The sequence below is a fragment of the Calcarisporiella thermophila genome (genome assembly GCF_041956535.1).
Source record: "Calcarisporiella thermophila strain CBS 279.70 unplaced genomic scaffold VTP21scaffold_12, whole genome shotgun sequence".
Classification (NCBI taxonomy): domain Eukaryota; kingdom Fungi; phylum Calcarisporiellomycota; class Calcarisporiellomycetes; order Calcarisporiellales; family Calcarisporiellaceae; genus Calcarisporiella; species Calcarisporiella thermophila.
Genome location: NW_027192202.1, coordinates 709,945 through 729,603, shown reverse-complemented (window position 1 = coordinate 729,603; position 19,659 = coordinate 709,945). Strand labels below are relative to the sequence as shown.

General features: G+C 45.5%; 8 protein-coding genes across 8 annotated transcripts; 4 read left to right on the top strand and 4 right to left on the bottom strand.

Moving 5' to 3' along the window:
• Nucleotides 1-290: 290 nt before the first annotated feature.
• On the top strand, nt 291-5,554 carry VTP21DRAFT_1834 (uncharacterized protein; the record flags this gene model as incomplete). Its single annotated transcript, XM_069391964.1, has 16 exons — nt 291-535; nt 592-935; nt 1,002-1,029; nt 1,108-1,166; nt 1,232-1,824; nt 1,887-2,024; nt 2,088-2,398; nt 2,465-2,525; nt 2,587-3,760; nt 3,836-3,985; nt 4,049-4,359; nt 4,435-4,684; nt 4,739-4,975; nt 5,043-5,143; nt 5,225-5,242; nt 5,312-5,554. 16 exons carry the CDS (start codon nt 291-293, stop codon nt 5,552-5,554), a joined length of 4,263 nt encoding a protein of 1,420 aa, XP_069251170.1.
• Nucleotides 5,555-6,238: 684 nt separating this feature from the next.
• On the top strand, nt 6,239-9,066 carry VTP21DRAFT_1833 (uncharacterized protein; the record flags this gene model as incomplete). The annotated part of the gene is made up of 9 exons (XM_069391963.1): nt 6,239-6,505; nt 6,578-6,665; nt 6,735-6,874; nt 6,951-7,265; nt 7,328-7,475; nt 7,547-7,683; nt 7,757-7,867; nt 7,932-8,108; nt 8,167-9,066. The coding sequence occupies 9 exons, from the start codon at nt 6,239-6,241 to the stop codon at nt 9,064-9,066; spliced, it is 2,283 nt and encodes a 760-aa protein (XP_069251169.1).
• Nucleotides 9,067-9,707: 641 nt separating this feature from the next.
• VTP21DRAFT_1832 (uncharacterized protein) lies at nt 9,708-12,249 on the bottom strand (the record flags this gene model as incomplete). Its single annotated transcript, XM_069391962.1, has 2 exons — nt 9,708-11,582; nt 11,641-12,249. The coding sequence occupies 2 exons, from the start codon at nt 12,247-12,249 to the stop codon at nt 9,708-9,710; spliced, it is 2,484 nt and encodes an 827-aa protein (XP_069251168.1).
• A 570-nt stretch (nt 12,250-12,819) lies between these two features.
• Nucleotides 12,820-13,540, top strand: VTP21DRAFT_1831 (uncharacterized protein; the record flags this gene model as incomplete). Its single annotated transcript, XM_069391961.1, has 3 exons — nt 12,820-12,949; nt 13,021-13,293; nt 13,362-13,540. 3 exons carry the CDS (start codon nt 12,820-12,822, stop codon nt 13,538-13,540), a joined length of 582 nt encoding a protein of 193 aa, XP_069251167.1.
• A 302-nt stretch (nt 13,541-13,842) lies between these two features.
• On the bottom strand, nt 13,843-14,641 carry VTP21DRAFT_1830 (uncharacterized protein; the record flags this gene model as incomplete). Its single annotated transcript, XM_069391960.1, has 2 exons — nt 13,843-14,327; nt 14,425-14,641. 2 exons carry the CDS (start codon nt 14,639-14,641, stop codon nt 13,843-13,845), a joined length of 702 nt encoding a protein of 233 aa, XP_069251166.1.
• A 912-nt stretch (nt 14,642-15,553) lies between these two features.
• On the bottom strand, nt 15,554-16,520 carry VTP21DRAFT_1829 (uncharacterized protein; the record flags this gene model as incomplete). The annotated part of the gene is made up of 3 exons (XM_069391958.1): nt 15,554-16,023; nt 16,142-16,385; nt 16,473-16,520. The coding sequence occupies 3 exons, from the start codon at nt 16,518-16,520 to the stop codon at nt 15,554-15,556; spliced, it is 762 nt and encodes a 253-aa protein (XP_069251165.1).
• A 381-nt stretch (nt 16,521-16,901) lies between these two features.
• VTP21DRAFT_1828 (uncharacterized protein) lies at nt 16,902-17,379 on the top strand (the record flags this gene model as incomplete). The annotated part of the gene is made up of 2 exons (XM_069391957.1): nt 16,902-16,977; nt 17,255-17,379. 2 exons carry the CDS (start codon nt 16,902-16,904, stop codon nt 17,377-17,379), a joined length of 201 nt encoding a protein of 66 aa, XP_069251164.1.
• An 8-nt stretch (nt 17,380-17,387) lies between these two features.
• On the bottom strand, nt 17,388-19,397 carry VTP21DRAFT_1827 (uncharacterized protein; the record flags this gene model as incomplete). The annotated part of the gene is made up of 5 exons (XM_069391956.1): nt 17,388-17,575; nt 17,685-18,234; nt 18,351-18,511; nt 18,628-19,138; nt 19,272-19,397. 5 exons carry the CDS (start codon nt 19,395-19,397, stop codon nt 17,388-17,390), a joined length of 1,536 nt encoding a protein of 511 aa, XP_069251163.1.
• Between the last annotated feature and the right edge of the window lie 262 nt (nt 19,398-19,659).

Below are 19,659 nucleotides of genomic sequence, written 5' to 3'. Positions count from 1 at the left end.
ACGGTGAGTTTTTTTAAACAGATTCCATAAATCACTTTATATCCACCTTTTCCCATCCTAATTTTCTGTTACACACGCTATCAAAGAGGCATTATCTCCCCTCTTCGTCCAACAATTATAGAGGTATTTAAGGCATTCTCGCATCTTATTTTCTCTTCTTCATCGAGATATATATTTATTTGCTTTAATCCCCGTTCCTCTTCTATTCGTCCATTGTGAAAGTACAGTGCTCTATTTCTTCGCCTTTTCTGAAAAAAAATCCTCTATTTATTTCTCCAGTTCCTTAAAACATGTCGTGGTACGGCCGGAGGCAAGATGTCCCCGCGCCAGCCCAGTTTCCGAAATTTATGATTCGCGGCGGTAAAGGCCTCAACATCTTCTCACGATGGCTTTTCCTCTGGGTGTTTCCTATACTGCGATACTCACGGCGCTACGATCTCGAGCTTACCGAGCTAGATCTTGAGGAGAGTGAGCGTGCGCGTCCATGTGGCGATGCTCTTGAGAAGTCATGGGAAGCGGAGAAAATGGGCAAAGCGTAATATACTGCACGATTGACCTAATTTAATCTAATTAACCTGAAGAATAATGTAGAGAACCTTCACTGCTGCGAGCCCTTTGGCGAGCTTTCGGAACTCGATACCTTTTTGTTGGCTTGTGGAAGCTGTTCGAGAGTGTGTTCAAGTTTTTGAGTATATACTACCTGTTGCGTGAGCTGCTTCTCTATTTTGAACGTGCTGAAGACGATCCAAACGCAACTGGGGGTCATATCTATGCAGTGGGATTGTTCCTAGCAAGTATAGGTGCAAGTATATGCTCAAATATGCTCTCAAGCGAGTGCACTCGCATTGGAATCCAAGTGCGCGCAGCATTAATGACCCTCATCTATCGCAAGAGTCTGAAATTAAGCTATTTAAAGGGAGGAATCGGGGATGTTGGTAATTATTGAATATGCACTGATTCATTTCAATTGTATTGGTAACAATTTTTATGGAATCCAATAGTCAACCTCGTAGCAGACCATTGCAATAGGTGAATCTTCTTTCATTTTCTAGAAAATGGAGCAAATAAGTCTAATATTTGCTTTGCTTGAATTCTATTTTGAAACAGAGTTGCCGAAGCTTGTGTCAATCTTCATTTGTTGTGGGGCGCATTATTGGATATCATCAGTAAGCAGAGATCTAACCAGCCCTCTGTACATCCCATAGCTCACTAACTTTTACCCCCCATATAGTTGCATTGGTACTCGCCTTTTTGGAAATCCGCGTGGCCGCCTTACCTGCCCTCATCGTCATTGTCCTCCTAATAGTTTTCCAGTTTATTTTTGCACGCTTACTCACCTACATTCAGGTGCAAATGAGTACAGCAACGACTCAGCGTATCCATCTCATGTCTGAACTGCTAACCGCGATGCGACTCATCAAATTTTTTGCCTGGGAACCATATTTTCGTGATCGAGTGCGCAAAGTCCGTGCAAAAGAACTGCGTTGGCTTAATTGGAGTCTGCGCGTCAAGGGCATCACTTTTGCCACAGTATTCATGGTACCAGTCCTGTGCGCGCTTGCTGCATTCTGTATATTGGGGCTTGTATCCTTTGACGCAATGCGACCGAGCACTGTATTCATAGCATTGGCTCTTTTCAACTCGTTTCGATATCCGCTTATCATATTCCCTATGGCCGTGCGCACAACTCTTGGTGCATTGACCTCATTCAGTGAATTGGACGATTTTCTGAGGCAGGAAGGCGTTGCAGATTTGGACGATACTACGCTTGGGGAAATTGAGGAAAATACTCCCCCTGGGAAGGGAAAGCTTCGCGTATATTTTGTAAGTGATTATCTTGGTATATAGCAATCAGTGGTAAGGTGTTGATTTTATTCATTTTCCAGGATAATGTTGACATACAATGGGATGGCACATCGAAGCCGTCCGTTGCATTCTTTTCTATGCGTTTGCGGGAGGGCGAATTGTGCGCCATTGTGGGTGATGTGGGCGCCGGGAAGTCATCTGTTTTGGCTGCTATTATGGTGGGTAGAGTGGACTTGTTAATGCATATATTGCTTATATTAATTTTTCGTGCAAAAATATAGGGCCAAAACCGAATTACAGCGGGTACTCGTCGAGTTTATGGTCGTATCGCATATGTGCCACATGATGCATACCTTCTCAATCTCACGTTGCGACAAAACATTCTCTTTGGTGCCCCCTTCGACCCAGAACGTTACCGAGAGGTGATCCGGGTGTGTGCGCTGAAAAAGGATATTGAAGGCCTTGGGCAAGGAGATGAGACAGAAATTGGAGATCGAGGAGTGAACCTGACTCTGGGGCAGCGACAACGTGTGAGCCTTGCTCGAGCTGTATATAGCAACGCCGATATCATTTTATTAGACGATGTATTGAGGTAGGTTGAATTTGACGTTTTTCTAGGAGTCGGCACCTCACTCTTTGCTATTATGTTATCAACTAGCTCTATGGATGCTCATGTTGGCAAATATATTTTCAACAAGTGTATCAAAGAATACTTGAAGGTAATTGAGAGTATTTATAGCATATTTTTTTTTTGAGACCTAATTTCTGTCATATTTTTAGAACAAGGCTGTTGTGTTTGTCACAAATCAACTACAATACCTTTCCCACTGCGATTATGTACTGTATATGAAAGATGGAAGCCTTGAAGACGAAGGCACTTATGACGAGCTTTGTGCCAAAGATGTAAACTTCGCCGCTCTTGCTGGAGACTCTGCAGAGATCGAAGATTTAGACGATCAGATTGAAGATAGTGGAGGCGACTTCCTGAAACCCCAGGCAGAAGATGAAGAAACACTCTCTTCTGCTCCTGAATCCTTGGCGCATCGGTCTCCTACACTCTCAAGTCAGCCTATGATTCCCAATTCAATTGTGCAAAATGCGGACGTAAAGGATATGTCTCAGCCCGTTTCGCACGAAGCTCATGGCGATGATCAATTGAATGCTCTGGCAAGTACTCAGCCGCCCCCTGAGATCGCCCTGACGCAAATGATGGAGCGAGGCTCCATTATCGTGGAACCCAGCCAGCTACCCCAATCGCCTGGTGCTAATGAGATGAGCGCGGCACAGCGCACCATTGAGCGAAACCAGTTGACAATTCACTCACTAAGTGGACAAGAGGGTGTGCTCTCAGCGGCGATCGATCCAGAAACTGGCTTAGTAGTTCTAAAGAGACAGAAGAGAATACGCACAGGGTGGCCCGTGGTGTGGTGGTTTATCTGTAAAAACCCTGGCGCAACTTTCTCGCTTTCCGTGATCGTTCTCTTTTTCGTCGTGCAGGCAGTGCGAATAGTTAGTGATTGGTGGCTAAAGTTCTCAGTGGCCGGGCCAATTACGGTGCAGTACTTCTTGGGTGTATACGGCGGTATGGTGGCGGCCATTTTATTGGGCGCTTTTGTACGGTATTCTTTGTACACGGCGGTTATGGTACGCAAGAGCGCTGCATTACATGATCGCATCTTCAAGCGTATCCTGCGTGCGCCCATGTCCTATTTCGATATAACCCCACTGGCCAGGATTCTAAGTGTGTTTGCCCGCCATCAAAACACGGTGGATGATGTGCTGACGGACGCTGCACTGCAAACCCTACATGTGTTACCCATTGTTGTTGGAGCAGTAATTCTTGTGTGTGTTGTGGTGCCATTTGCATTTGGACCCGTAATAGTCCTGATAGGGCTGATGTGGCTGCTCATGATATTTTCCGTTGACACCGAGAGCAGACTCAAGGAGCTTGATGGTAATGAAGGAGTTTTCTAGGACACTTTCTCCATAATTGGATGGAGTACTAACCGATTTTTGGCCACTAATATAGCGGACAGCAAAGGTCCCATCTTTTCGTTGCTTTCCGTTACGCTTGAGGGACTTCATACCATCCGAGTCTATCACGCAGAATCCTCGTTCGATGCGCGAAATTTAGATCGGATAGACACAAATCACAGAGCGCTGTTCGGATTGATGCAAGGTAAAATGTGAACGTTGATTAGCTGGCACTGCCACTCTAACACCAATTTTATCTTTTGATTAGTCAAAGCTTGGCTGTACCTCTATTTGGACTTCCTCGCTTCTCTATTTGTCTACATTTCAGCGCTATTTCTAGTTGTGTTCCAAAGGCAATTTGGGTGGTGGCAGGTGGATGCTGCTACTGCTGGTCTTGCGCTTACCAATGCCCTGCAGATACTTCTTTTTGGACAACGTGTACTTCGACATCTCCAAGATGCCCAATTGGCAATGGAGAGCGTGGAGCAACTGAGTTACTATGGGAAGAACATCCCGATTGAACAGCCGCATGTGATCGAGGATAGCGGCATTCCAGAAGACTGGCCACAAAAAGGCGAAGTGAGTATCAGGATCTAACATTTGAATTCCCCGAAAATATTCGGTTTGGATCTGACCCACGTAACTATTATCAAGATCGAGTACAAAGAAGTCACGCTGCGATACCAACGATATGGCCATGCCGTTCTTAAAAAGGTCTCTTTTCATATTCAGCCAAAAGAAAAGGTGGTAATCGTAGGAAAAGCAGGTTCTGGAAAGACGACCCTGTTGATTAGCTTGCTCCGCATTGTGGAGGCAAGTGAAGGCCAGATTTTAATAGATGACGTGGATATCCGCAATGCCGGTCTTCGTAATCTGCGGAATGTGATTGCTGTCATCCCTCAAGGTGAATTTCATCTTAATGCTCAAATGTTTGCAGCTACTGACTCTTTCCACTTAGAACCGGTGCTCTTTTCTGGCACTATCCGTAGTAACCTGGATCCATTCCACCAATGTGACGACCAAACCATCTGGTCTGCTCTGAAGTCTGTTCACCTGGACGAGAAAATTCGATCCATGCCGCAGAAAATAGACACCCCTGTTGTAGATAATGGGCGCACTTTTTCGCTAGGTCAACGACAGCTCTTCTGTATCGCGAGGGCAATTTTGGTGAAGAGTCGAATTGTTGTGTTTGACGGTTAGTGTGCATAGACCTATTTACGGCTGTATAACAATTTCTCTTGAACTAATTGTTTCGTAAATAGAGGCAACAAGCGCGGTAGATTTGCATACCGATGCGATTATTCGCGAAACAATACGAAAGAATTTCAAAGATCATACAGTGCTGATGATAGCTAGACGTTTGGTAAGAACTTATAGAGACTATAAAGTCCGATTAGAGTAAAATTAATTGATCTCTTATTTTTTAATGTTCACCTCACTGCAGAACACGATTATAGAAGCGGTAATCATTCTGAATTCTACCCTATTATCAATAAATAGTATATTGACCCCCTTTTCTTTTTGTTAAAAGGACAAGATACTGGTAATGGATGATGGTAAGGTGGCGGAATTCGACACTCCTGCTCGGCTCCTGGCTCACTCCCGGGGGCGATTCAACCAACTGCTTGGGCACGAGCTTGCCGAAAAGCTGAAGAACATGCTGGGGGTAAACGGGAATGGGGAATCCTCGGCTGGCAACGATGCCGGAAATTTAGATCATCATGGCCATATTCCAAAGAGTTTAGAGGCAGTGTTCGACCCCTCATCATCCTAGGAAATGGTCCATGAAGTATTTGTTATTTATTCCTTCTTTTTTTGGAAATTTTGTTGTGCTCTTCCTTCCTTTCATGCTTATTTCGACCGATATTTTTACTTTTTATTTCTGTGAATTTTTATATTTCTGAATCCTAATATAGTCATGTTGCTATGGATCCATCGAGTTTTAATTAAAATGAAATAGAATTGACTATTAATTTTTGTTTTTGATGCTGCAGATGGGATTGTATGGATTTCCATTATAAACTAAGCATCCTCTAACTATAGCCAAGTTGTTTGAACAAATCACGACTTGGATAATTGGCGTCCGCGAATTAATACATTCAAAGAAGCCACAGAGGTTTCATATTGAGAGTCAGCGATAACATGATTTACGCGATCAAATTCGAGATCCCGCGTTAGGACGCGTTGTACATTCTTGCGGAAATTAACGCGCTTTTAAAATAGCCAGACGATACCCCATTTCCATCACTACTCTTGCGTGCCAATTTTATCCTACAGAATTGATAACGCACTTTCCTTTCCACATTCAACTCTGGATATAGATTTGATATACGGTTTTTCGATATCGGTGCTTTGCTTTCTTTTTACAAACAATTTTCTTTCAATTGATTGATTCTCGATTGCTTTCATAACTTTTTCTCAATCGATTCTTTAATTTTTTTTATTGCCAAAGGAATCAATGGTAGAGCTCTCTATACCTGATATATCTTCTTATTTCATCCGCCTCCATACTCTCTATACAAAACTTGGTCACACCTCCATAGAGGTCAATAAGAAACTCGATGCTGTGTTCGTGCGTATAACAGAGTTATTTAATGAGGAGGCTGATAACGCGGAGCACGAGATAAGGCGTGTAGAAGGAGCAATTGCTGAAGCAGTAGCAGAGATATCAAGACTTAAAACGGCGGTTGGTGAAGTGGAGGATAATCACGTTCTTAATGAGGAGGCAAGCAATTTTTTGTTTGCCATTTTGGCCATAAGTGTGCTAAATTAAATTCACTTGGATTTCTCTCTTTAGGCTGGCCTTCTTGCGAAATTACAGACTCTAGACTGTGAACGTGACGCACTAAAGCTAGTCTATGAAGAGCGATTGCGAATGGTGAAATGTGAGTATTGACTTTGTGGGATGTTACAGTATTCGTATCTAATTACTTAGTTATCTTTACTTCTACTAGCTCTACACGAACGCATAGATACTTTCCGGCCATACCTTGGGTCGTTTATCAAAATATCTCCGCCTGGAGATTCTTTCCCCACCACGCTGGAATATATAACGAAACTGGAGCACGAAGTTGACCGATGCAACTCGGAGATGGTAGTCAATTGCTATTGAACATTTCTTCGTGCATTCACTGTTATGTTAACTCTCCTTCAACCCATCTTGCATATAGCTGAGGAGAAGACATCGCGTCGAGACCCTTATTTCCGATATCCTCAACCTTTGGACCGAGCTGGGCATTGTCGCACAGAGTTCGGAATTTGACCAAGCGGTACTGCGTGGAGAAATTTCGCCCACTGAGGAGAACCTGAAGCGACTTGAATTGAAACGTGAGACGCTAAATGAAGAAAAGCAGGAGCGACAAACGGTCATTAAGAACTTGTATGACCAGCTCCAGCTGTTATGGAAGAAGCTTCAAATTGATCCCGAACATCAGAACGCGTTCGTAGAAGAACAGCAGGGCTTATCAACTGGTGTGATTGAAGCGGTAAAAACAAATTAAAAGTCTGCCACTTCCATCCTTTTTACATAGCAATCTTCTTAAAATAGTACAACCAAGAGCTGAAGACAATGACTCGACTGAAAAAAGAGAATGTCGCCATGTTCATCGAGAGCGCACGTGAAGAGCTGGCTGAGCTGTGGGACACTCTTTACTACACGCAGGAAGAGCGCCGTCGATTTATGCCCGCTTTCTGCGGTAACTCTGACTTCTCGCCCACTAACTACAGTCCCACACAATGAACTGATTTGGTTTATCTGCATTTAAAGGGATTTTTAATGAAGAAAGCCTTGCTGCCCATGAACGTGAGATCGAACGTCTGCACAGAATGGTGGAAGAATTGAAACCGCTGCTAACCAGGGTTGAAAAACACCGAAAGCTACTTGGAGAATCCCACGAGTTCGAGGTAAATAGCCCCTGAAAATAAGTGGTTTTTCACTGATTGAACCGTTGAATTGGATTGTCTCTGAATATATTAGCTCGCCTCTCAGGACCAGTCCCGACTCTTCCAAAAAGGCCAGCGCAGAGATCCTGGCAGGTTGCTGAGAGAGGAGAAGTTCAGAAAACGGATGGCGAAAGAATTGCCCAAGGTTTGTCACCTAATTGCACAGGCCCTATTAATTTTCTGATTAACACTGTATTTATCTCATCAAGATCGAAAGAGAAGTTGAGGACGCCCTTGCAAAGTATAAGGCCCAAACTGGGACGGACTTCTTAGTGTTCGGCGAGCCGTGGATCACTCATGTCGGAGCAAGGGCCCTCAAAACTGCTGCACCTCCTAGTGCTGTGGCAAGCAAGAAAGAGAATCCCGAGAAACCCCTCGGAGGAAAGGTTTGTGGTCTTTGTTTGTTTTCACCCCAATACTCCCCACTGATATCTGCTGTGATAGCCCACTAAACCAAAATCTCCAAAATCCCTCAAAACCAACCGCCGACTCTCCATCAAGCGTTCCCTCACTACGCGAGTCCATACGCCTGGAAAAAGCCTCTTTCCACCCCCTAGAACGCCGGCCATTGTGACCCCAACCCCTCTCTCCAACACAGATATCAAGCTAGCCTCCCATATGCTAGGGGATTCCCGACTTCCCCCCAAGATTGGCAAGACAGTGCTTGGAGAGCGCAATTCGGTGGCCGCTGTCCCTCACCCTCTCTCCTCCACAACTAAGAAGAAAGCGGTAGTAGGTGGGGGCGTGACACGAAACTCGTTGCTTCCTAATGGCCTGCCAAAGCCAACTTTTCTTACGAATATGCAAGCAAGACGGAATTTCTCTGCTCCCAGTCAGAGCCTCTCCTCATCCACCAGTATACCGGAAGAGAACCCCTATGAGAGCGGAATAAGGTTTCTATCGCCTCCAGGAGAAGTAAACGTTGCGGCGGCAGGCGAATGGGGAGATATGGCCACCCTTCCTCTTATGGACCGGCTCCTCAGTCACCACTCATCACAGCAGTCCAGGCGTAAAGAGGTTAGTCGTGTGATTGGCAGCGCGCGTAAACAGAAGCTGATGCAGTTGCCGCCCACCCCTGATGCGGAATACGAGGAGATAGTGGAGGAGGGCGAAATGACGGGGGGCGAAGAGAAGGATGAACGGCGCTGGAGCTCCAACACAACAGGGAGTGAATGGCACGTCTCGTTGTCATCGGGGAGGCGCCGATCTTCGGCCTCGACGGCAACGAGCTGGACAAGCGTGCTCTCCAAGACCGGTTCGGTAACTTTGCAAAACTTCTCGCAGTTTCGAGTGATCGAGGGCTCCGAGTGGGGCACCGAGGAGGAGTGGGAGGACGATTGCTAAGACGGAAACGGGGGTTGTGTCCCTTTGCTATGCCCGAATAATGTGTTTTATCTGTTTTATTCCATGTTTAATTGTTTTCTACCCGCCTTTATTCTATTGTATAATCGTATTTTCCTTCTATACTCTCTTAAATTACTGTGCATTTACATTACTCACTCTTTTCCCCTTTAAGGATCTCCCCTTTATTTGTACTTCGTGGCTATTATTATTTTTAGTGTTCTATATGATATATTTCATCTCATCAACAAATGGATTCTCTTTATCACAAAGAAAAACGAGAAAAAAATAGGGAGGGGAACAGACATATTTACAGAATTCTCATGATGACAACAAAATAATAATAATAAAATAAATGCAAAGAGAGATTACGCTAAAAAGCAAGTCGGAGCAGAAAGTAAGATAAAAATGAAGAAAGGGAGCAAAGGGAGGGGAAAAAAATCTAGCCATTCCAAAGAAAAACAGTGGGAGAAGCAAGGGAAAAAAAAAAGGGGGGGGGGGGGGAGAATGCAATGGTAAAAAGAAAAAGAAAAAAGAGAAAATAGAGTATACTAATGCGTTAATGAATAATAACAATAATAAATCCAGCGACCAGCGCCCCTCTCCTTCCCATCTCTCCTCCGTCATGAATATGTAGTTCCAAATCACAAGTCCTTTAGCTCAAGGGGGCGCTCCCGACCTAGAGATACTTTCTTCCCCTTGACTCGATGTGCATAGGTTGTGCGGACGTCCACCTCATCCTCCGAGTCCCACTCCCCAACTGGACTTCCAAACTTCTCTTCGCCCTCATCTTCATCCTCCTCATCCACACCTCTCTCCTCCCGCATGGTCTCTTGCCCATGCAGGCGATTATAATCGGGAGAAAACCGGTCCTCAGCATCCATGAACCCATCCTTATCTCCCTCGTCCTCTTCGGACAAACATGAGTTCATCGAAGAAGAGCGCCCGGAGGACCCTGATGCCAATCTCTGCCTCACATCCTGCGGCGTGGAGTAACCTTGTGATTGTGGCTGCTGTCCCCTCTGCTTGCCAGCCAGAGCCTCGAAGCGGTCGCGCCACACCATGGCTTCGGTTCGTGCTCGATCGCGAGCATCGTAGGCATCTCGCAACAAATTGACCATGTGAAGATGTTCCCGCTGCAGCTCCATGTATTTCTCAACCCATATGCGTTCTATGTCCATGGGTGGCTGCTTTTGCGGCTCGCCGCCGCTGCGCTCGCCCTTCTCGGTCCCGGATTTGGAGCCACTCATCGCCTCCGTCACCGCCGCTGCCTCCTCCAGCTCCACCAGCCTCTGGCGCAGCTCCTGCACCTCTCGTCGCAGGGCCTGCTGCTCCTCAACCTTGTTTGCAAGTGCGTCGTTGGTTGCGTTCAGTTCGACCTCCAGTCGGCGATTTCGTTCCACGAGCTCATCGTGCGAAAGGTGCATATTTGGATCGGTGTGATGCTGGTGGTGTTGTATGGATCGATGGAGGGCCGCAGAAGGCATGGGACTGGTGGAGTTGGAGGGGGGAGGGGGGGATGTGCCCAGCCCAGAGTCCGCCATCTCGTCACCGGGAACCTGTCGCCCCGCCCCCGAGATCTTTTCCAGCAGCGGCAAAGCCTGCTGGGGCAATTTGCCAAGATCACGCTCAATCCCCTCAACAATCCCCTCCAGTCTAGCGTTCTCTTGCTCCGCATGGTGTAGGGCTCGTCGAGTCTCTTCACGCTCCTGCTCCGCACGAACACGGCGGTTGATTTCCGCGTCAACGGTCGCCTGTAAATCCTGAATTTCTTCTTCGGCGTCCTCAAGCTCCCTGCGCAGTTTCTCATTCTCGCGTGCGAATACCTCGGTGCGCTGGCGGACTTCAGCATCGCGCCCACTCCGGCCAACCTCTTCGGATCGCAACCCTACCAATTCTGCCTCCAACTCCTGTACTCGAGCCTCCAGAGCCTCTTTCTCCCGAGCTAACAACTCCACTCGGAGCCGCATCTCCTCCACTCTTCCGCTCAACTCTTCACGCTCCTTCCCTAGACGCTCTCCCCCCCGCGTCTCCTCCTTCAATCGCCTCCTCAGCGTTCGAATTTCATCACGGAGCTGTTGCACGTCTTTTTCTTTAGCAGCGGTGAGGTTGGCTTGGTCCCGTACCTGTTGCTGCAACCCCTTGACGCAATTTGTGTAGTAGTCGCGCGTTTCCTGCAACAGAGACTGAAGCTCCACACTCCGCTGCGACTCGCGCTCAGCATACTCCTGCATCTTTGTCGCGACCCGAGGAGAAAATTGATACATAGAGGAGCTGGCTGAGGTCACGGAAACAGGCGAGTGGGATTTCTCCCCGCTCCCCCCTATTCCCCCTCGATCGGGAGAAGGATTGGATGGAGTTGGTGTGGTGGCTGAAGAGCGTAGCAGGGGGGTGAGCGAGAGATTTAGGGTGGCGGGGATGGACGAGGTGCGATGACGTAGAGGACTTGTGACGGGAGCATAGTGGTCGCGACTCGAGGGTGGTCGAGAAGACATGGAGGTAGGCGTGCGAGTCATTCGCTAATAGAGCATAGATTAGAAAACAATTCAAGCGAATCCAGAGACTAGATAGACGTACCTCGCTCCGAACATCTTCGGATTCAAATCGCCGTTCAGCAAATAAGCCATCTGTACGCAAACTATGCCGTTTCCTTGCCAAGTCGGTGTTAATAAAGAGCCGCCCTCCCCGCTCGTGCTGCGGCTCCATGCTCAAACTTGCTGTGGACAATCGGGAGGGCGGAGGCGTTGCCTCTTGATTGGTTCTCTCCATGTAGCTTGGTGGCATGCTGTCTCGGCGCTCCAACAATGGCGATGCATATGAGCGCAAGGAAGCGGATGAGGTAGAAATTCCTCGATAACTGCCCGCGCTCAATCTGCCGTTTTCTCTTGGTTGTGGAGGGGGCGGAGGAGTCGAGACCGTCTCATGAAGATTACCTGTTGAGGACGAGGCAATCATGGATATGCTGCGTTGGCGGTGGTAGTCTGTGCTAGAGCGTTGGGGGAGCTGGCGATGCATTGAGGAAGTCCGTTTGATACCGGTGGCGAAATCGGGGCTTGTGGGGGTGGATGGGGATTTGCCACCCGCAAATGACGATGTTTGCTTCGTGGCCGTGGAAAGCGAGGAGGACTGAAAGTGGCGAAAACGGTTGCTATAGGGTCCATCTATCGGCAATTCGTGTGTGGGCATAGTCTCTGCTTATTATTTGGTGGGGAAAGGGTTGAGGGAAAGGGCATCAATCACAAACAAACAGAATTGGAAAATGAGAGGAAATCTGCTACGAAAGAGAATGAAATACCCGTGTTTATAAAAAAATACAATTACGATAGCCAAGGAAGAAGGATATTATAGCGTAGAAGATGGATTGTGATTGAACATGTAATGAATTGATTGATACCTCTTCAATTTTGCAGATCAATCAACGCAATAGAAAATAAAGGCGAAGGAAGGAGCAGAAGAGCAAGAGAAATGAGACTAAGTAAATGGGTGAACGTGAAATAAATAAAAAGAATAGTGAGAAAAAATGAACCGTAAATGAAAAGGCAATGCGATTATCTTCTCTGCTCTCTTTTCCAATCGGCGATTTTTTGATGTGTTTTTTTAGACTTCGGAAGACACCACCTAAGAAAAGAAATAGCTCTTTATTTCAAAAAATTTCAAGTCATACGCCTACGTCACGCAGTCAAACGATTCCTTTCATATACAGTCAAGTAACCTCCATTCAACGAGAAAGTAGATCAAGCAGATTAAATAGACACTATGGCGAATCGAACCACTGGTGATGCGCATTCCATCCATGGAATGAACCCGCAATTTCTTGTAGAGAAGATCATACGTACACGAATATATGAATCCCTGTACTGGAAAGAATCTTGCTTTGCCTTAACAAGTGAATTTCACTACCTCCTTTTATTCTGTTCTGCCATGGAAGCTAACCAACGTGTTATCTCTCAATATTAGCTGCCACCATCATTGATCGTGCCATCCAATTAGATGCTATTGGAGGGACTTATGCTAATCAGCGCCCGACCGATTTCCTTTGTCTCACACTCAAACTCCTCCAGCTCCAGCCGGAAAAAGAGATTGTGATCGAGTATATTCGACAAGAAGACTTTAAATATTTGCGTGCGTTAGGGGCATTTTACATGCGATTAACCGGATCCTCGCTTGAAATCTACCAATACCTAGAACCCTTGTTAAACGACTATAGGAAGCTACGGAAGCGAGAAGTTTGTAAGTGATCTTGCAACCTCGATCCCCTTGACATTGGAATACTAATCCATCGCTCTCCTGGCTTCTAGTCGGATATGTACTGACATATATGGATGAGTTTGTGGATCAGCTCCTCCACGAAGAGCGAGTGTGTGACATTCTGCTCCCGCGGCTTGCAAAGCGGCATACCCTCGAAGAATCTGGCGACTTACCGCCGCGCATTAGCGCGTTGGAAGAAGACTTGGAGGAGGAAGGCGAGCTGTCGTGATGTATATGCTTTCATGGTCAGTTTGCCTTGCCGTGGTTTGGTATGATTGGGTTGAGCCTGGTTTTGTCGCCAGAGGCTCATGCGTCATGAGTGTCAAAATCTGGCCTGTTCTGTAAATAGCTTCTTTAATATATCCAACAAGGAGATGTTCATTCAGAAACAATGCCAGGGCACTCTAATTGCCTTGACCCCTCTAACCTAGAACAAATCTTTCGACGGCATTGCCTTCAATCGGCTCGTTATTTAATTAATCAATTCATCAAACAAATAAATATGAACAAGCTGGCGGATCCCAAAGCAATTTAGAGGTGTTCCTCGAAGAATTGGATCGTCTGTTCCCGGGCATCGTGTGCCTTTTTCACTGCCTCCTGGTCATCCGGATCATATCGCATAGTAAACCCGTGAACGGTGCCAGGATAGAACACAAATTTCGAAGGAACCTGCCTTCTCTTCATCTCTTCCTCGGCAAACGCCCTCAATTCGTCAGTAAACTGTTGGTCCACTTCCGCACAAATATAGAGCACCGGCCCTGGCACCGCCTTGAGATCGTCCTTATTGAGTAGAGTGGGATGCGCCACAGCAAGGGCGTCCAGTTTTCCCGCAATGCTAAGAAGGAAAGCGGGTTTGGCTCCGTAGCAGTAGCCTTTGCCCGCAAGCTTCTTGACTCCGTATTTCGAGCGGATTTCCTCGATAATGGGCTCAGCTTCCTCCAAGATACGGCTAAAAGAATTGCGCTCCATCCAGGGCCCAAAATTGTTAAGGTCGGGCAAATCTCCTCGGAAGAAATCTGTCGTCAAAATGGCGTCACGCATGTTATCAAGTGTTCAAAGGCCAATGTCATCCCGATGGCCACTCCATGAGATTCGAGAATAAGCTGCACTTACCAGGTACGAACACATGATAACCCTGGAGGGCAAATCGGTCCGCAGCCAATTTCACGTTCGGTACCGTCAATCCAAAGACATCCGTGAAGATAAAGATGCCCTTGTCGGTTGTAGAGGCTGACTCAGCGTAATAGCAGTCGAGGCCGCCGATTTTGATCTCTTTTCCGGTAGGATTTCCCGGGAGAACGCGTTTTTGCACACAATGTTCGTGGGACATGTTGTGATAAGCAGTAGGCTCACAATGAGGATGGCGATGATATCAGAAAAGGGGAGAGGGTGTGAATGTGAACAAGTGCCAAGTTCTCTGCCAGAAAAGCTAGAAATGCACAGATAACAAATCAAGTTTTGTAACCCAGTGCAGAAAATTTTTCCCGATTACGGCACCATCGCGCAACATATGGCATCCAAGCAACAAAGGCTTTTAGCATGGGTTTTGGTCGTGCGGTTGAACCATGGGCCTATTGTAAGACGCGTGAGTGTGTGAGATGACAGGCTACGCGCTAAAGGAGACCTATTGGCGCGTATTGAATGACTTTATCGATTAGTAAGATAGTGTCTATTTCAAATATGTAATTTTATCGGCGGATAAAAAACAAATAAATATGCAATAAAAATAAGCATAAACACCAAATTTGAAAGATTTTATCCTAAAAAGAAATCGAAACATTAGGAGGTCTAACAGTAGCGTGGGAAGATACTGCTGCAAAATCGGTCTAAGTAAGAGAAAAATGGATTTGGCGAGGTTGGCGGTTATCCCGGCATGCCAGTGCTCTAGAAATAAATAGATGGAAAAGAAGATGAGCTGTCATGAACAGAAATTTTTCATTGCTGGCTTGTATTATTGATTCAGATGGCGAGTTTTGTTTTCCAATGCTTAAGCGATTAGGGATACCAACAACCAGTATAGTAATTTAAATATACTCACCAATACATCCACGTGGTAGAGATGTTCAATTAGATATTATACTAGAGAATTCTTGTCCTCTTGTCCCTGCTAATATAATCCCACGGCACAAATCATGGAGTGGTGGATGGTTTAATTGTTTCCAGTATTAATTCTATAAATCAATAAACTAAAAAATAAACTTACAAATAAACAAACATGAAGAAACCGTGGATCCTAAAGCATTCAAAGATATTCGTTAAAGAATTTGATTGCCTGTTCTTGGGCATCGAGCGCTTGTTTCACCGCTTCCTGATCGTCGGAGTCGTACCGCAACGTAAACCCGTGGACGGTGCCAGGATAGAGGACAAACCGCGATGGAACTTTCCTCGTCTTCATCTCTTCTTCAGCAAAAGCTCGTAAATCCTCGGTAAACATTTCATCCACCTCCGCGCATAAATAAAGCACCGGCCCAGGCACGGCCTTAAGATTGTTCTCGGTAAGGAGGGAGGGATGGGCCACTGCTATCGCGTCCAGCTTCCCTGCAATATTGAGGATAAGGGTGGATTTGCCTCCATAGCAATACCCATGACCTGCTAGTCTCTTGACGCCATATTTCGAGCGGATTTCCTCGATAATGCGTTCAGCTTCCTCCAAGACTCGGCTGATGGGGTTGCGCTCCGCCCAGGGCCAGTAATTACTCGTGTCGGGCAAATCTCCCCGGAAGAAATCAGTTGAGAAATGGTTTCAAACGTGTCGTTTAAGAATAAGCATAGATCCTCGGCGCTTGACAACTCTTCTAAGAGTTTAGGAAATATAGAAACTTCAGCTTACCCGGTACAAATGTCGGGTACCCTTGGAGTGCAAATCGGTCGGCAACCAACTTCACATTGGATACCGACAGGCCGAAGACATCTGTGAAGATTAGGGTTCCTTTGTCGGACGGGGAGATAGATTTAGCATAATAACAGTCGAGACCGCCAACTTTGATGCTTTTCCCAGCAGGATTTCCCGGTGTTTCTGCAAACAATACTCGTGGGACATGCTGTATTATATAGTATATGGAATTGCTGTCGGCCTGGAAGTGGAATGAAACGGGTATTAAATGAATAAAGGTCTAGCACATTTCCTTAAGATCTGCAAATGCATAGATTTATATATCAACGCCTGGCAGTCCAGTGCGGGGGAAATATAGGACACGAAATCGCACCATCAGAGCCTGGCAAATAGAGCTGGATAAAAACTAGTAAATATATCGCGCGGTACAACAACAACAAAATCGCAGAGTCCATCCTAATTCAATCCAATAAATTCATAATCGTAAAAAATACAAATTTATATAGGCCCACGAATTTAACAACTTGGCTCTAAGATGGGAGGAAAATGCAAAGCAAAGAGTAAGTCTTAGAAGTATGGATAATAAATATTGCTCTAAACACGTACTGAGCAAAGAGGAATTTAAGAAGACACGTACAAAATGAAAAAGTAAAAGTAAAATAAGTAAAATAAGTAAAATAACAATTCCTATATAATATCTCTTTAGTAAGGAGGCAAATCCTCCCATTGAAATAGTTTTAGAGTAATCCCCGTGGCTATGTCTTGTGTTTTTTTCACACGAATCACTACAAGGCGTGCCCAAGGGTGTACCGGGGGGAAGGTGAGACATGAAAGTAATTAGAATATCATCGGACGGAGCAAATTCTACTAATGAATTTATTGCCTGTGAGGAAACAAAATAGGGCCGTTTGTCCCGGTCGTCGGTGTATTGAAGAATGGTGAAGCTTTGTATGAAAGATGGGGTACAATATTCATTTATTTATTTAAAATATTTTTTAGGTGTGGAAAGACTCTTCCCATAAGCAGACAATATTCAATTCTGTCAGTAACTCTAAAAACTCCAGAAACTATTTAAATTAATATAATTCTGGATTTCTATTTCGGTCCGAGTAATTTTTCAACATAAAAATCCCACCCGAAGGTATCACTATACAAAAAAGACAGACTGGATATCTAAAAGTACTATCTTGAACAAAATAAAATTGTTTGCGCTACGATATATACTAAACACTTAATCCGGGGACTAGTCATTCTCGTTTCGTCGAGTGTAAATAACCTCCGCAGGCGCCACAGGGCCAGTAAAGAGTTTGGTATAGTCCACTTTTGGAAGTCCCTTTTCGGTGAGCTCGACATCAAACATGCGCACAAAAGTAGCGATGATAGACTTTAATTGGACGTAGGCAAAAGTCTCACCAATGCAACGATGACGACCTAGCGAGGAACACGAGAAAAAAAAAAGATAACGTTATTAGCACCATCATTCTAAATATCAAATAAACAAATGTGGCAGTTTTTTTTTGCCTATTTTACAGAGTCTTACCGGCTCCGAAGGGTAGATAAGGACTCCTGCCTCCGGTGACAGTACCCCAGCCATAGTCTTCGTTGACAACGTCGTCGGCCTCGGTGATGGTTTCCCAGCGATGCGGGTTGTAGGTCAACGGGTCTTCAAAGTATTTGTCGTCGTATTGAGAAATCACGGCGGAAGCGCTTACACAATGGCCTTTTGGAATCACCATGTTGGTGTTGGGAATTGGCAGATCCTGCTTGACTTTGCGCAGAACCATGATGATGGGGGGGTACATCCGAAGTGATTCACGGATGACATGGTCGTGAAGTTGCAGCTCTTTCAATTTATCATAGGACAATGGCTCGTTCAAGGATCCCAGGACCTGAATTTGTTCTTCTCGCAGTTCGTTCAACAATTTTCGGTCTTTGGCAATATGGAGAATGGACCAACTGGAGGTGGCAGAGGAGGAATGTTGGCCGGCCATCAACAACGCAATCATCATATGGGCGACATCTTGATCTGTGACTTTCTGGCCACTCTTGTATTCTTGGTCCATGAGAGATTGCATGATATCGTTGTTGTTCTGATGGATGGTGAAAATAGAGAGTGATTATGAGAATTGTCAGAAGTAGTGAAAAAAAAAAAGTTCACGATAATAATGAAAAACGAAAATACTATATAAAAAAAGTGTCTACATACCATGTCACCAGTTGCCCTTCGCTTCTTCATAATATCCATGAATAGGTTGCGCATTTTTACGTGTGCAGTATCACGCCTCCAATAGCTTGGGAGAGGGAGATGTTTGAATGCTGCGTTAATGGGTTGGAATCCATTGTCCAAATCTTTAAACAGGCCGGCGACTGTGGGATATAAAATAAAAATTAACAGAGGAATTGAGTGTTTCCAGATAAAAAAAAACACACTATAAAGTGAAGCGGAAGATCACTTATCAAACATAAAGAGGGAAGAAGCTTACCAGTTTCGTCCAAAAGTGAGCGAACCTCTTTGCCCATGAGGCAGCGGGAGGCGGTCATGATGGTGAGCTCGGCCATGGCCTTGCCCAAATCGACTCGATCGCTCTTCTTGTTCCAGCGCTGGAGATATTGCCGGGTTTCTTCTTCGATCGCTGGGACGTAGGCCCGGAAATTCTCAGTGGTGAGGCCAAACTTCATGAATTTTTTCTGCTCCATCAAGAGCGCATTCGGGCAATCGTACACGACGCCGGTGCCAAATAGCGGGGTGGTGAGATTGGTGTAGATATCCTCGGCCGACACGTGCGAATGCTTCGCATTAAATACTAAATTGTTGCCCTCCACTCCCAGACAGACCGTGACTTTCAAGATTGCCAAATTAAACGTAAAGTAGTCGCCATACTTTTTGCGATTCTTTTGTAAGAATCCCAGCGGATCAAGACCAAAATCTAACAGCGAACCAATGAACGGGATGAAGTAAGGCACTTGCGGCGGGATTTTGTTGTCGCGAAATATCTAGTAGAAGACATCAAACCAATGGATTATGTTACGAATGTCAAAGATGGGTGATAATTCCACTTTTTATTCAAACACAAACGAAGTGGCAAGCTATAGCAAAAAAAAACACGAATAAACAAAAAATACTTACCAGGAGACGCAAATAATTACACACAACAATCGTAAAAAGCGCAGCGATGACGCCGCTCCACTTCACCAAGATAGGGTAGCCCAATAGATGGGTAATCTTGTCGAATTCTGACACGGAGAATGCCATGTCGGGGAAGGATTCAGCAAATGAAAGGATATAGCACCTCGGCCGCAAGGTGCTTGGTAATGAAGAATAAAACTACGATACGCCGCGGATGTTGATGGCTCGAGGCTTTGGCAATGGGTAGCTATGTTGGCAATGGAAGAGCGGAAACGGTTGTCAATGGAATATTGTATATTATCTGAAGATCTAGATATGCATAGATTTATATATCAAGGCTTGGCAGTCTAATGCGGGGATGGGTTTGACACCAAATCGCGCCACCTGA